The following is a 13,684-nucleotide window of genomic DNA, read 5'->3' as shown; positions in this document are numbered from 1 at the left end:
GCCACACATGGTATATACACACTTTTAAGTGGATATTAGACATATGATACAGGATAATCATACTAAAATCTGTACATCTAAAGAAGCTAAACAAGAAGGATGACACTGAGTAAGATGCTCAGTCCTCATTCAGAAAGGCAAATGGGATGGACATTAGAAGAAGGTGAAAACAAGTAACAAGACAGGAGCCTACCACAGAGGGCCACTGAAAGACCCTGCAGGGTATTAAAGCAGTTGCTGAGACCAATAGCCAAACTTTGCGCAGAGTGCAGGGAATCTAATGAAAGAATGGGGTAATAGAAAGGCCTGGAGGGGACTGGAGCTCCACAAGTAGAGCAACAGAACCTAAAAATCTGGACACAGGGGTCTTTTCTGAGACTGATACTTGAACCAAGGCCCATGCATTGAGATAACCTAGAACCCCTGCACGGATGTAGCCCATGGCAGTCTAATCTCCACGTGGGTTCCCTAGTAATAGGAACAGGGGCTATCTCTGACATGAATTCAGTGGCTGGCTCTTTGATCACTTCCCCCTTAGGGAGTGCAGCCTTAGCAGACCACAGAGAGAGACAATGCAGACAGTCCTGATGAGACCTGATAAAATAAATTAATAAGCAACAATATTGTTGAAATGTCAGGATGAGGGCAACCATTGCCTCTCCCTGATAAGCTAGGGTCAGATAAAATGGGAGGAGCACCTCCTCTATCAGTGGACTGGAAAAGAGGCATGGGAGGAGTAGAGGGAGAGAGGACAGGATTGGGAGAAGACAATGGAGGGGGCTACTGCTGTATAATAAATAAATAAATTTTAATAACTAAAAAAATTTAAAAATGTAGTGAATTAAAAAAAAGGATGAGATCCAAGATGGTGGTGCCAAAAGCACACTGTTTTTGATGAGCAGGGCAGCAGTGACTGCATTGTGACCAAAAGACCAAACTTTGGGCCCCCAAACACCAGTGATTGTGTTCTCCAGGTGAGAGGAAACTCCATGGTGGAAGAAGCAACTGGGTCCATTGTCAGGTCACCTAGCTAAACCCCAGGAAATTTCCTTCATTCCCTAAGGCACTCAGTTGCTAGCCCAGAGCCACATGCCTGCATCCTCTGATCAGTATTCCAGACTGAACTGTGGGCTCCCAAACACCAGAGACTGTTTTCCAGTCAAGAGGAAATCCCATGGTGAAGGAAGCAATTGGGTTGGACCTCAGGTCACCCAGTCATCTCCCCGGAAAAGTTCCTGGGTTCATTCAGGCTCTCAGATGCTCAGTTGCCAGCGAGGAACCACATGCCTTTGCCTTCATGCTGTACTCATTATCCCAGACTTAACTGTGGACCCCCAAACACCACAAAACTGGGTCTCCCTGTTGGGAGGAAACTCCACAGTGAGGAAAACATCAGGTTTGGCCTCAGGATACCCAGCTAATGCCTGGAAAAGTACCTGGGTACCTGCAGGCTCAAGGGTTCTAGCTTCCAGCCACATGCCTGTGTCCTGTGCCTACTGACCACTGTTTATCTCTTGGGTATTGGGACAGAGAGCTCCAACCTCAGACCTCCAGATGCCTGGGATCCACAGGATCAGTCCCAGATGCTGCAAAGCTCAACCTGTCTCCTTAGCTAAACCGACCAAATCTTGTGGTTACCTTGTTCTTCAAGAAGGCTGTGCCCAGCAAACACAGTATATGAGCAGCAGCAGCAGCTCACTAAATTCAGGGTAAGAAACCCAGTGGCATAGCAGCTATCTCTGAGCCTTGTCATGGTGAGAGTAGAGTCCCTGGGCTCCCAATGAGTCCAATTAGCCCACAGGACCATACACATGAGGAGAGTTGTGGCAATCCTCTGAGAGGCACTGGCCATTCAGTGACCATACCCAAAAAACTGAGAAAGGCTCCTTCAGGAACAACCATCTTCTTGTCAAGGGGATTCCTCCTCCACCAGAACTCCAGCAGGCACCAGAAACTAACATCCAACACCTTAGACAACCAGATGAGTAGAGGCCAACGTAAAAGCACAATCAACAAAAGCCAAAGCAATGTGGATCTCCAAAACCCAGTTATCCAGGAGCAAGCAGCCCTGGATACCCTAACATAAGTGAAATTCAAGATGACCTTAAATCTATGCTTATGAATTGATAATGAAGGAAATAAATAAAATCCATACAGAAATACAAGAAAATACAGCCAAACAGTTTGTGGTTTTTAGAGAGGAAATAATTAAATTGCTGAAAAAAATAAAAGAAACAGAGGAATGTTCAAACAAACAAGTGAAGGAATTGAAGGAAAAGCAGGATAATAAAAGCAAATAGGTGAAGGAAGTAAAAAAATGATTTGATATAAAGATATGAAGATGGAAATGGAAAAATTAAAGAAAACATAAACTGAGGAAATCATGGAGAGGGAGAACTTAGGAAAGATAACAGGAATTACAGAGGTAAGCATATCCAACAGACTACAAGAGATGGAAGAAAGAATCTCAGGTGTTGAAGATACAATGGAAGAAACTGATGTATCCATTAAAGAAAATGTTGAATCTAAAAATTTCCTGACACAAACCATCCAAGAAATCAAGGACAACATGAAAAGACAAAACCTAAGAACTATAGGAACAGAAGAAAAAGATTCCTGTCTCCAAAGATCAGAAAATATTTTCATCAAAATCATAAAATTTCCCCAATTAAAAGGAAAGACCTATAAGCATACAAGAGGCCTACAGAACAGGTAATAGATTAGACAAGAAAATAAAATCCTCCTGCCACATAATAATCAAAACAGTAAATATACACAACAAAGAAAAAATACTAAAAGCTCCAAAGGAAAAAGGCCAAGTAAAACACAATGGCAAAACCATCAGAATCACATCTTATTTCTCAACAGAGACTATGAGAAGGGCCTGCATGAATATCATGAAGACCTTAAGAGAACACAGATGTCAGCCCAGGTTACTATACCCAGCAAAGTGAAAGAAAAAACCTCACATGATCATCTCCTTAGACGCAGAAAAAGCATTTGGTAAAACCCAACACCCATTCATGTTTAAAGTCTTGGAGAGATCAGGGATACAAGGCACATACCTAAATATAGTAAAGGCAATATACAGCAAGCCTATAGCCAACATCAAACTAAATGGAGAGAAACTTAAATCAATCCCACTGAAACCAGGGACAAGGTAAGACTACCCACTCTCTCCATATCTCTTCAACATATTACTTGAAGTACTTGCTAGAGCAATAAGACAATTAAAGAAGATCAAGGGGATTTGAATAGGAAAAAAGAAATTAAAGTATCATGATTTGCAGATGATATGATAGTATACATGAGTGGCCCAAAAAATTCTATCAGGAAACTTCTACAGCTGACAAACAGCTTCAGCGAAGTGGCTGGATACATAATTAATGCAAAAAAAAAATCAGTAGCTCTCCTGTACACAAAAGACAAATGGGCTGAGAAGAATTTAAGGAAACAATACCTTTCACAATAGTCACAAAAGAAAAACCTAAAGTATCTTGGTGTAACTAACCAAGCAAGTGAAAGATTTGGATGAAAAAAAAAAACCTTCAAGTCTCTGAGGAAAGAATTAGAAGAAGATATCAGAAGATGGAAAGATCTTCCATGCTCACTGCTTGGTAGGATAAACAATGGCCATCTTACCAAAAGCAATCTACATATTCATTGCAATTCCTATCAAATTACCAACACAATTCTTTACAGGCCTTGAATGAAAAATTCTCAACTTCATATGGAAAAACAGAAAAGCTAAAACAATCCTTTACAATAAAAGATCTCCTGAAGATCCCTGATCTCAAGCTCTATTATAGAACAACAGGAATAAAAAACTGCATGGTACTGGCATAGAAACAGACTGGTAGATGAATGGAATTGAATTGAAGATCCATAAATAAACCCACACGCCTACGGACACCTGATTTTTGACAAAGATGCCAAAACCATACAATGGAAAAAAGATAGCATCTTCAACAGATGGTGCTGGTCTAACTGGATGTCCACAGGTCGAAAAATGCACATAGATCCATATGTATCACCCTGCACAAAACTAAAGTCCAAGTGAATCAAAGACCTTAACATAAAACCAGATACAATAAATCTCTTGGAAGAAAAATTGGGGAAAAGCCTCAAACTCATTGTCACAGAAGACAACTTCCTGAATAGAATAACAACAGCTCAGGCTCTAATAGCTTCAATTAATAAATGGGACCTCATGAAACTGAAAAGCTTCTGTAAAGAAAAGGACACTGCCTACAGACTAGGAAAATATCTTCATCAATTCTACATACTATTGAGGGTAAATATCCAGAATATATAAAGAACTCAGGAAATGAGATACCAACAAACTAAAACTCTAATTAAAAATGAGGTACAAATCTAAGCAGAGTATTCTCAACAGAGGATATTGAATGGCAGAGAAACACTTAAAGAAATGCTCAATATCTTTAGTCATCAGGAAAATGCAAATCAAAATAATTCTGAGATCAAAAACTCAAATGACAACACCTGTTGGAGAGGATGTGGAGAAAGGGGAACCCTCCTCCATTGCTGGTAGAAATGTAAACTTGTACAACCACTTTGGAAATCAATCTGGCGCTTTCTCAAAAAATTGGGATTAGCACCACCTCATGATCCAGCTGGACCACTCCTGGGCATATAACCAAAAGATGCCCCATCATTCAACAAGGATATTTGCTCAACTATGTTCATATCAGTTTTATTAATAATAGCCAGAATTTGGAAACAACCTAGATGTCTTTCAAGTGAAGAACAGATACAAATATTGTGGTCCATTTACACAAATGAATACTACTCAGCTATTAAAAACAAGGAAATCATGAAATTTGCAGGCAAATGCATGGCACTAGAAAAATTATCCTGAGTGAGGTAACTCAGAAACAGAAAGACAGGTATACACTCACTTATAAGCGGATACTAGCTGTATAATATAGAATAGCCACACTAAAATCTACAGACCTAAAGAAGCTAAACACTAAGGAGAACCCTAGAGAGGATGCTTAAATCTCATTCAGAATGGCAAGATAGACACCAGAAGTGGTGGAACAGAGCAAGTAAGAGGTTACTCTGAAAGCTCCACCCAGCCGGAGATTGAAGCAGATGCTGAGACTCACAGCCAAACTTTGGGCAAGGCACAGGGAATCTTATGGAAGAACAGGGGGTGGGCATAGAAGGACATGGAGGGAACAGGAGCTCCACAAGGAGATAATCAAAGCTAAAAAATCCGAGCCCAGGTTGTTCTGCAGAGTCTGATGCATCTAACCTAAGACCATGCATTGAGTGGACCTAGACCTAGAGGATGTAGCTGATTGTCAGCTCAGTCTCCATGTGGAAACACGCGCAAAGTGAGCATGGGCTGCCTCTGTCATGAACTCTGTTGCCTGCTCTCTGATCACTCACCTCTGGTGATGTGGCCTTACCAGGCCACAGAGGAAGAGGATCCAAGCAGTCTTGATGAGACTTAACAAGCTGTGGACAGATGGCAATGGTGGAGAACTCCCTCTTTTAGTGGACTAGGGGAAGGTGATGAGAAGAAGAGGGAAGGAGGGTGGGACTGGGGAGTTGAGGGAGGGGGCTTCAATTGGGATATATAATGAACAAATGGTGAAAAAAATTAAAACACACATATAATGGATATAACTTAAGGCACAGAATAAAAAGTTTTCATTGACATGAAAAAATAAAAATAGTTTCAAATAATAAAAAAACAATAAAGTTGTAGAATAAAATGTCGTATGTAGGAGCTATTGAAGAAGTTTTAAAGCCTAATGAAAACCTAATGGGTAAAAATAAAATGGAAGTGAGTCTAGGAAGAGGTGAGGATGGGGAAAGTGGATCCTCTAACCTGTTAGAGGAAGACACTCTGGTAAGGTACTACACAGAGTTAGGTGGGGGTTAACTTGGTGGAAGTTGTTGTTCAACATTCTGACTATATTAAATTCCAAAAGGAAAATGTTGAAATATTCTGTATAAAGAAATGCTATTTAAGGAGATATATTTGAACTGGTTTAAACAATACAAGATGTATGCATATATGGGCATATCAGATGGTACACCATAAATGTATAATAAATTAATAAAATAAGATCAGAATAAAAATAAAAGGATAAGTGATAATATAGATGACTCAAATGAATAGATGAAATAAGAAGCTCAATTATGGGCCTAGATGAGAATGTTAACAGTATAGATGAAATGGATAAAACTTTAGAGTAAACATTCAATAATACAGAGCTACCATTAAAAAAGAAATTGAGTCTGGAATAGAACCAACTAGAAATACTGGAAGAAAGAGTCAGTTAATGAGATAAAACATGAATTTGGGGGAAAAGGTGGGACAAGTTGAGACAATATTAAATCCATTCATATATATATATATATTATATATAATATGTGTATCTCTTTCTATATATGTATCTACAAACATGCACACACATGCATGCACAGGTCTGTAACTTCTGTACGGGTTGGGAGTGGTGGTAAAAGTATCAGATCCTGTTAGCTTGCTGGCCTGCCAGCCAATGAACACACATGCATACAAAACACACATACATACATGTGTATGTGTATACATACATACATACATACGAGAGACAGGCACACATAGATAGATAAATAGAGAGAGAGATAGATAAAGAGATAGAGAGAATGAGATAAGCATGGCCCATTTCAAGAACTCATTTTTTTTTGTTTTGTTTTGTTTTGCTTTGCTTTGAGACAGGGCTTCTCTGTGTAGCCTTGGCTGTCCTGGACTCTCTTTATAGCCCAGGCTAGCCTCAAACTCACAGTGATCTACCTGTCTCTGCCTCCGTGAGTGCTAGGATTCAAGAACTCTTAACTATATTCAAGAGACAAACTCCCAAGAATCCATAGTATAAAAAGAGGATTACAGAGAACCTAACAGCATAGACAATGTATTCAGACTATAGTCGAAGTTTTCTTAACCCCATGAAAGAAATGTCTAAGTCCAAATACAAGAGACAATTATACCATAGTAAACAGGTTAATTATACATGGATGGCTTAGCTTTTGAAAACTAGCCTCATTCCACACAACAGACACAAACTTTCAGGTCATACATGTTAATGGACAAACAAAATGTGTATGGATATCCAGTGGAATATTATTTGGTCATAGGAAGAAACAAAATACTGAGGTAAAATGTGGGTAGCTCTCCAAAGCATAGTTTGAATAAAAGAAGCCAGTCATCAACTGTCATATTCTGTATGATTTCAGTGATGGGGAATAACCACAACTGTCAAATATGCAACAAGAGAAAGGTTTGTGGATGTCAAGAGCTGGAGGAAAAAACTTGGGTGATTAGTGGGAACAGAACTTTCTATGATGATAAAATTGTTTTGGAACTTGGTGAAAGTTGTTGTTCAACATTCTGACCATATTAAATTCCATTAATTAAACTCAATGTACTTAAGTGAACTTTAGCTCCAAAGTTTTAAGATGTATATTTTATTTTCTCCAAAAATTTTAAAACATATGAAGAAAAGCTTTAGGTATCAGGAAAGTTTGGTTAACTTGCCTCAAACTAGAAGAATTTGATTTGAGCAATTTCAGAGGAATTTAATTAAGGCTAGAAAATCCACACTGAGCAGCATCATAGGCACTGGCATCTCTCAGTGATTAAAATGTTAAAACAGGTGTACGTCTACTAATCAGAAGAACATATTTCTTTGTGTCATGATTTCAGACAATGTAACCAGATACCCCCAAATCTTCCCCTGGGTCACAACCCCCACCACATGAAAATTAATTATTCATTAATGTACTTTGCCTCTTTCCACTCATCACAGAAAAACAAGACATCAATGAAGACAAGAAAACAGACATTTATTATTAGACTGTTACATAAAGATAAAGGAAGAAAGAAGAAATATATTTAGAGAGAAATCTGATGGATCTGTAACTTCTGTCTTCAAAAACACACAAGGTTACCTAAAAGCTGAGGTGGAAAAACATGTTAGAATGAATGTCTCAGTGTCCTCTACTGTCCCAAGATCAATATTACACACATATTCCCTAAAAAATTGTCTTTTTTTTTGCTAAGAAGAGTGCACATGTTACTGATTGTTAAAAATTGAACATACATTGTATAACAACATAAGTTTTACAGTCCATAGGTTGAAAGACATTTAATTCATTGATAACTATTAACATTCAGGAATTTTTTTTAGTCAAAAGTCTTATATACAGATGGTGGATAATCTCCAACTACTTAAAATTTGATATGCATGCACACAAGAAAGTGGGGGAAATTGATGCATTCACAGGAGAAATATGTTTTAAATGACAATCAAGTCATGGTGATAAAGGGGAAGTCAGACTCAGTTATATTTTAAAAACCTTAAAATTGTGTACCTGTGTAGATATCTGGGTGGAAATAAGCTGCTACACAATGACTTATTAGTTTGTCTCTCTCCCCATGGAAAGACTTCCAGGGGAGCAGAACATAAAGAGTGCTGATGTTTACTCTCCCTTGTCATGTCAGAGTTTCAGTAAACATTTATCTCGTATTTATTTTGTGAATCAAAACAAGTTTTAAAACTGAACATCAAACTATGCATTATGAAATGGCCAATTAGTATTCATTGCTGTGTTACTGGATTTGGAATCATCTAGGAGACACGTTTTTTTTTTTAATTTTTTATTAATTACACTTTATTCATTTTGTATCCCCCCATAAGCCCCTCCCTCCTCCCCTCCCGATCCCACCCTCCTTCCCCTTTCTGCATGCATGCCACTCTCCAAGTCCACTGATAGGGGAGGTTCTAGGAGACACATTTTTAAGCATGTCAGGAAAGGTTTAACCGAAGAGTGAAAACTCACTTGAATGTGGGCAAAATAGGTCTTGGACTGAGGACTCAGACAATATGACAGGGAAAAAGAAAGAATCTTGGAATGTCTTTTTTATTGTTAGCTTCAGACACAATGTGGTCAGCTGTCCCATGCTCTCACTATCACACCTTCCACACCATGATGGACTGTATCCCCACAGCCAAATGTGGAACAAAGTAAACCCTTCCCTCCCTCATTGGGTTTCTTTCCTTGGGTGTTTTGTCACAATAACAAAAGGACCACATGTGATTATAATCATTAGACAGTATGGATAAGAACACCAGTATGTTAGATTTGCCAATGATCCAGTACACTTGTTTTGCCTGTGGCTGCTTTTATACTACAAAACCAGAGCTGAATATTTGTGACCAGCACCACATAGCTTGATAAGCCTGATGTACTTAACAGGAGACCCTTCACAAGAAGGGTCTGCTTTCCCCTGACTAAGTCATAGCCAGAGGATCTAGGTCTCAGGCTCCTCATCTATCAACTTAATACTTTTCTTTTCTTTTGTAGCTCAGTAGGACATTGATTCACCTTCTCCCATCATCTTACTTGTAAGGAGAACATTGCTTCCATTTTCTATCTTTGTTGTAATTGTCAGTCAATGAACACCAACTCCGATTCAAAATGTAGCCTTCCTTGGTGCATTCATTAATGGACTTTTTTCTGAATTGGAAAGGGAAGATGCACATTGGAGGATCTGCAGAAAAAGATGAGTAAAGGTTGAACTATGAGCATTGTCCTCAGATTAATCTCTGCTGAGAAAACAATTATTTTTTTCTACCAGTTTGTGTCCTAGTTCTGCAAATTATGCAGAAAAGACAATATCTGAACTCAATTCTTTCTAAAATCCAAACCTATTTATCCTTGGCTCCTGGCACCTGATATATAACCTTGTTGGACTCTTACCCAGTGCTGTGCAGTAACGCCACCTTCCTTTGAAGTGAAAGTCAAGGGAGCACCAATCAAAGTCACTGCGGATGGAGATACAATTGTAGTGTAGTTTATCACCATAGATGAATGGAAAGACACAGTTAGCAATAGAAATCTCTGGAAAACAGAACAATTTCAGAATACAAAATAAGATCACATTGGAAATTGATTGTTTTGTTTTTGAGGTTATTCTCACTCTGTAGCCCAGTTAGACTTCAAACTCACCCCTTAGCCAAATCTTACTAGTAGCTCATGTTAGTCCTTCTGTCTTGCATTCTAAGTGCTGAGATTGCAAGCTTGAGCTACCATGTATGGCTGGGACTTGGCTTTGGAATGTCTATTTTGGTAGCAGCATAACAGTTGATCTCTTATCCCCCCTACAGACACCTGAAGCTGGTATCACTTGCTGCCCTTCATGCTGTGACACAAAACATCAGCAAAATTTCCAAGGAAGTCTCATTTTGGCCCAGAGCTGGGTTCACATTGGAAATGCTTGCTTCCTCAATGAAAAGTTCTTTAGTAATGAGGGATCTCATTTGTCAGAGTTCACACTCTAATTAGAGTCTTTCTCATCATCTATGTTGACTAGTTTTTGTCAATTTGACACAAACTAGAGTCACCTGGGAAGAGAAGCCTCAATAAAGGAATTGTTTCTGTCATATTGGTCTGTGGGCATATCTGTAGGGCATTTTCTTGCCTAATGATTGATATAGAAAGGCCTATCTCTCTGTGAGTGATGTTATCTCTGGGAAGGTAGTCCTATTTTGTATAAGAAAGTGAGATTAACAAGGGAGAGCAAGATAGTTAGCAGAATTCTCCATGTTTCCTTCCTCTGTCCCTGCTTGAATTCTTTCCCCCATTTCCCTTAGTGATGGACTATGGTTGTTAAGTGTTAACCAAATGATCTCTTCCCTTCTCAAGCTGATTTTATTACAGCAATCAAAAGTAAGTAGAATAGAAACTGGTATCAGCAGTGGTGTGTCACTTAAAATAACCCTGACTATATGAGTTTACTGTTGTCCTTTGGACTGGAAGAAAAATTCCTAATCATTGACACCTCTGCTCTTGCTTAAGTTTCTTCCATAACTTCCTTCAATTATAGACTATGGTTGATAAGTGTAAGTCAAATAAACCCCCTTTTGCTCCAAGTTGGTTTATGTCAGTGTTTTTATCACTCTAAGATGGAACTAAACCCAAGCCACTTTGAATAAAACTTCCATTTTGAATAAGGGCAGAACAAAGTTTAAGTTCCCATGACGTCCCTGGATGAGCAACATCCTGGTTAGCAAGTTGAGACATAAATGTTGGGCAAGACACCCTGCCACAGTTGAGCAAACCAACCAATGATGCCAGGATATGTGTACCACAAAGAAATGTTCCTAGAAAGATGCACATTTTTGAATCCTGGTTGGTGGAAAATGTAACTGTAACTTGGCACAAATGATTATGGATTTTATGGTTTTTGTGCTTAAAAGCTCTATAGCATTCAGTCTGTTTTCTGTCCCTGATGGATCAATAGTGGCTTGACTGACCTTAGGGATCAAGTAGAAACTACTTTATTCATATCACCCCCCAAAGTTCAGGACGGTAGAAAGAATGAATTGGACCTTAAAGGACCTTCACTAAATTAACCATAGAAACTGGAGAGTACTGGATGGCTTTCCTCCCTTTTGCCCTTTTGAAGGCCAGAAACCCTCCCTATAAAAATATAGGGTCTGACACCATATGAGATCATATATGGGAGATCTTTCCCTATACACCTAAAGTTCAAATTCGAACTAATTGCTGAAATATCTAATCTTGATTTACAGGCATTAAAGAGGACTCAAAATGGCCTTTACTCCTTGATCTGGCACCTACACATCCTGCTTGCAGTTGTCCCCTATAATTATAAGTCAGAAGACTTATTCTGGGTGAGACAACACCAGAAAAAGACTTTGAGCCCCTACTGGAAAGGACCCCACTAGAAAGGACCCCTTCTACCACGGTTAAAGTTGATGGCATTTGTTCCTGGATTCATCACACACATCTGAAACTGGTTCCTGACAGGAGTCAGAATGTGGATAACAGAGAAAAATGGACCATTCAGAGAGATCCTAAAAACAAACAAACAAACAAACAAACAAACAAAAAAAAAACACTAAAGCTAAGACTGGTCAAAAACTGGCCCCTTTCTCTCTGCTCTTTCTGATATACTTGTCCTCCACAAAGGCAGCCTCAAATTACATAAATTACATTGCTCCTAATTCTATTACTGGACCCTTATAAAGACCCAAAACAGAACTCATTGCTAATGCTAGCCATTGCATCTGCCTGGGAGCCTCATTCTTTAGGTTTGACATTTGCTCATTATGGCCTAGACTAGGAAGCTATAAAACAAGCCTCAATGTTTCACTATCCAGGGCCTTAGGATGCAAGAATACTGGGACTGGTTGTGGGAATTTGGAATTCGAGAAATATCTATGAGGAACTGCATATTATCCTTGCCCTGCTGAGCCTGATCCCACTTGTGAAAAAGGGGACAGATATCATTGTCACCACTGAGGATGTGTGACATGGGCTCCAGGGGTGGAGAATATACAGACCTAATTCATACAAATCCAGATCATCAACATCTACTGTAGAGTACCAATCCGGTCACAATAACGTTAAAAACAGGGTCTTTTCTGAGACTGACATGCAACCAAGGACCATGTATGAATATAACCTAGAACCTCTGCTCAGATGTAGCCTGTGGTAGCTCAGTAACCAATTGGTTTCCCATAGTGAGGGGAACAAGGACTATTTCTAACAGGAACTCAATGACTGGCTCTTTGGCCTCCCCACCCCCCAAGGGAGGAGCAGTCCTGTTAGGCCACAGAGGAGAGCTTTGCAGCCAGTCCTGAAGATACCTGATAAAACAGGATCAGATGAATGGGGAGGAGGTCCCCCCTATCAGTGGACTTGGAAAGGGGCACGGTGGAGATAAGGGAGGGAGGGAGGGAGGGACTGGGAGGGAATGAGGGATCGGGACACGGCTGGGATACAGAGTTAATAAAATGTAACTGATGAGAAAAAAATAAAATCAAAAATAAAGAAAAATAAGGAAATCATGAAATTTGCAGGTAAGTGGTGGGACCTGGAAAGGATCATCCTGAGTGAGTTGTCCCAGAAGCAAAAAGACACACATGGTATATACTCACTCATATAAACATACAACATAGAATAAACCCACTAAAATCTGTACATCTAAACAAACTAAGCAAAATAGAGGACCCTAACTAAAATGTTCAATCCCCATCCTGAAAGGCAAAGAGGATGGACATCAGAAGAAAAAGAAAAATAGGAAACAACCTTGGAACCTGCTACAGAGGGCCACTGAAAGCCAGAAGAAAACAGGGAACAACCTTGAAACCTGCCACAGAGAGCCGCTGAAAGCCTCTGCAGTATAGACTGTCAAAGCAGATGCTGAGCCTGATGGCCAACTGATGGGCAGACTGAATGGAATTTTATGTAAGAAGTGGGAAATAGTAAGAGCTGGAGGGGATGGGAACTCCACAAGCAGAGCAACAGAACAAGATAATTTGAACACAGGGAACTTCCCAGAGACTCATACTCCAACCAAGGACTATTCGTGGAGATAACCTAGAACTCCTGCACAGATGTAGCCCATGGCAGTTCAGTGTCCAAGTGGGTTACATAGTAATGGGAAGAGGGACTGCCTCTGACATAATCTGATTGGCCTGCTCTTTGATCACCTCCCCCTGAGGGTGGAGCAGCCTTACCAGGCCATGGTAGAGGACAATGCAGCCAATTTTGATGAGAACTGATAGACTAAGATCAGAAAGGAGAGGAGAACCTCCCCTATCAGTGGACTTGGGGAGTGGCATGCATGCAGAAAGGG

At 39.6% G+C, this 13,684-nt stretch overlaps 1 protein-coding gene across 2 annotated transcripts in view; it reads right to left on the bottom strand.

Moving 5' to 3' along the window:
• Positions 1-7,925: 7,925 nt before the first annotated feature.
• Positions 7,926-13,684, bottom strand: part of LOC129676858 (binder of sperm protein homolog 2-like) — a 79,639-nt gene continuing 73,880 nt past the window's right edge. For both annotated transcript variants that reach the window (XM_055607387.1, XM_055607388.1), the window contains 3 exons: positions 9,778-9,918; positions 9,421-9,568; positions 7,926-7,972 (listed from right to left, as the gene is read on the bottom strand). In XM_055607387.1, coding sequence (XP_055463362.1) covers positions 7,966-7,972; positions 9,421-9,568; positions 9,778-9,918 — 296 coding nt within the window. In that variant the 3' untranslated portion in view covers positions 7,926-7,965. The remainder of the gene's footprint in view (positions 7,973-9,420; positions 9,569-9,777; positions 9,919-13,684) is intronic.

The sequence above is a fragment of the Psammomys obesus genome, unplaced genomic scaffold (assembly GCF_907164565.1).
Source record: "Psammomys obesus unplaced genomic scaffold, mPsaObe1.curated_primary_1811, whole genome shotgun sequence".
In the NCBI taxonomy this organism is placed as follows: Eukaryota; Metazoa; Chordata; class Mammalia; order Rodentia; family Muridae; genus Psammomys; species Psammomys obesus.
Note: the sequence above shows the minus strand (reverse complement) of the source record. Positions and strands in the feature narration are given on the sequence as shown.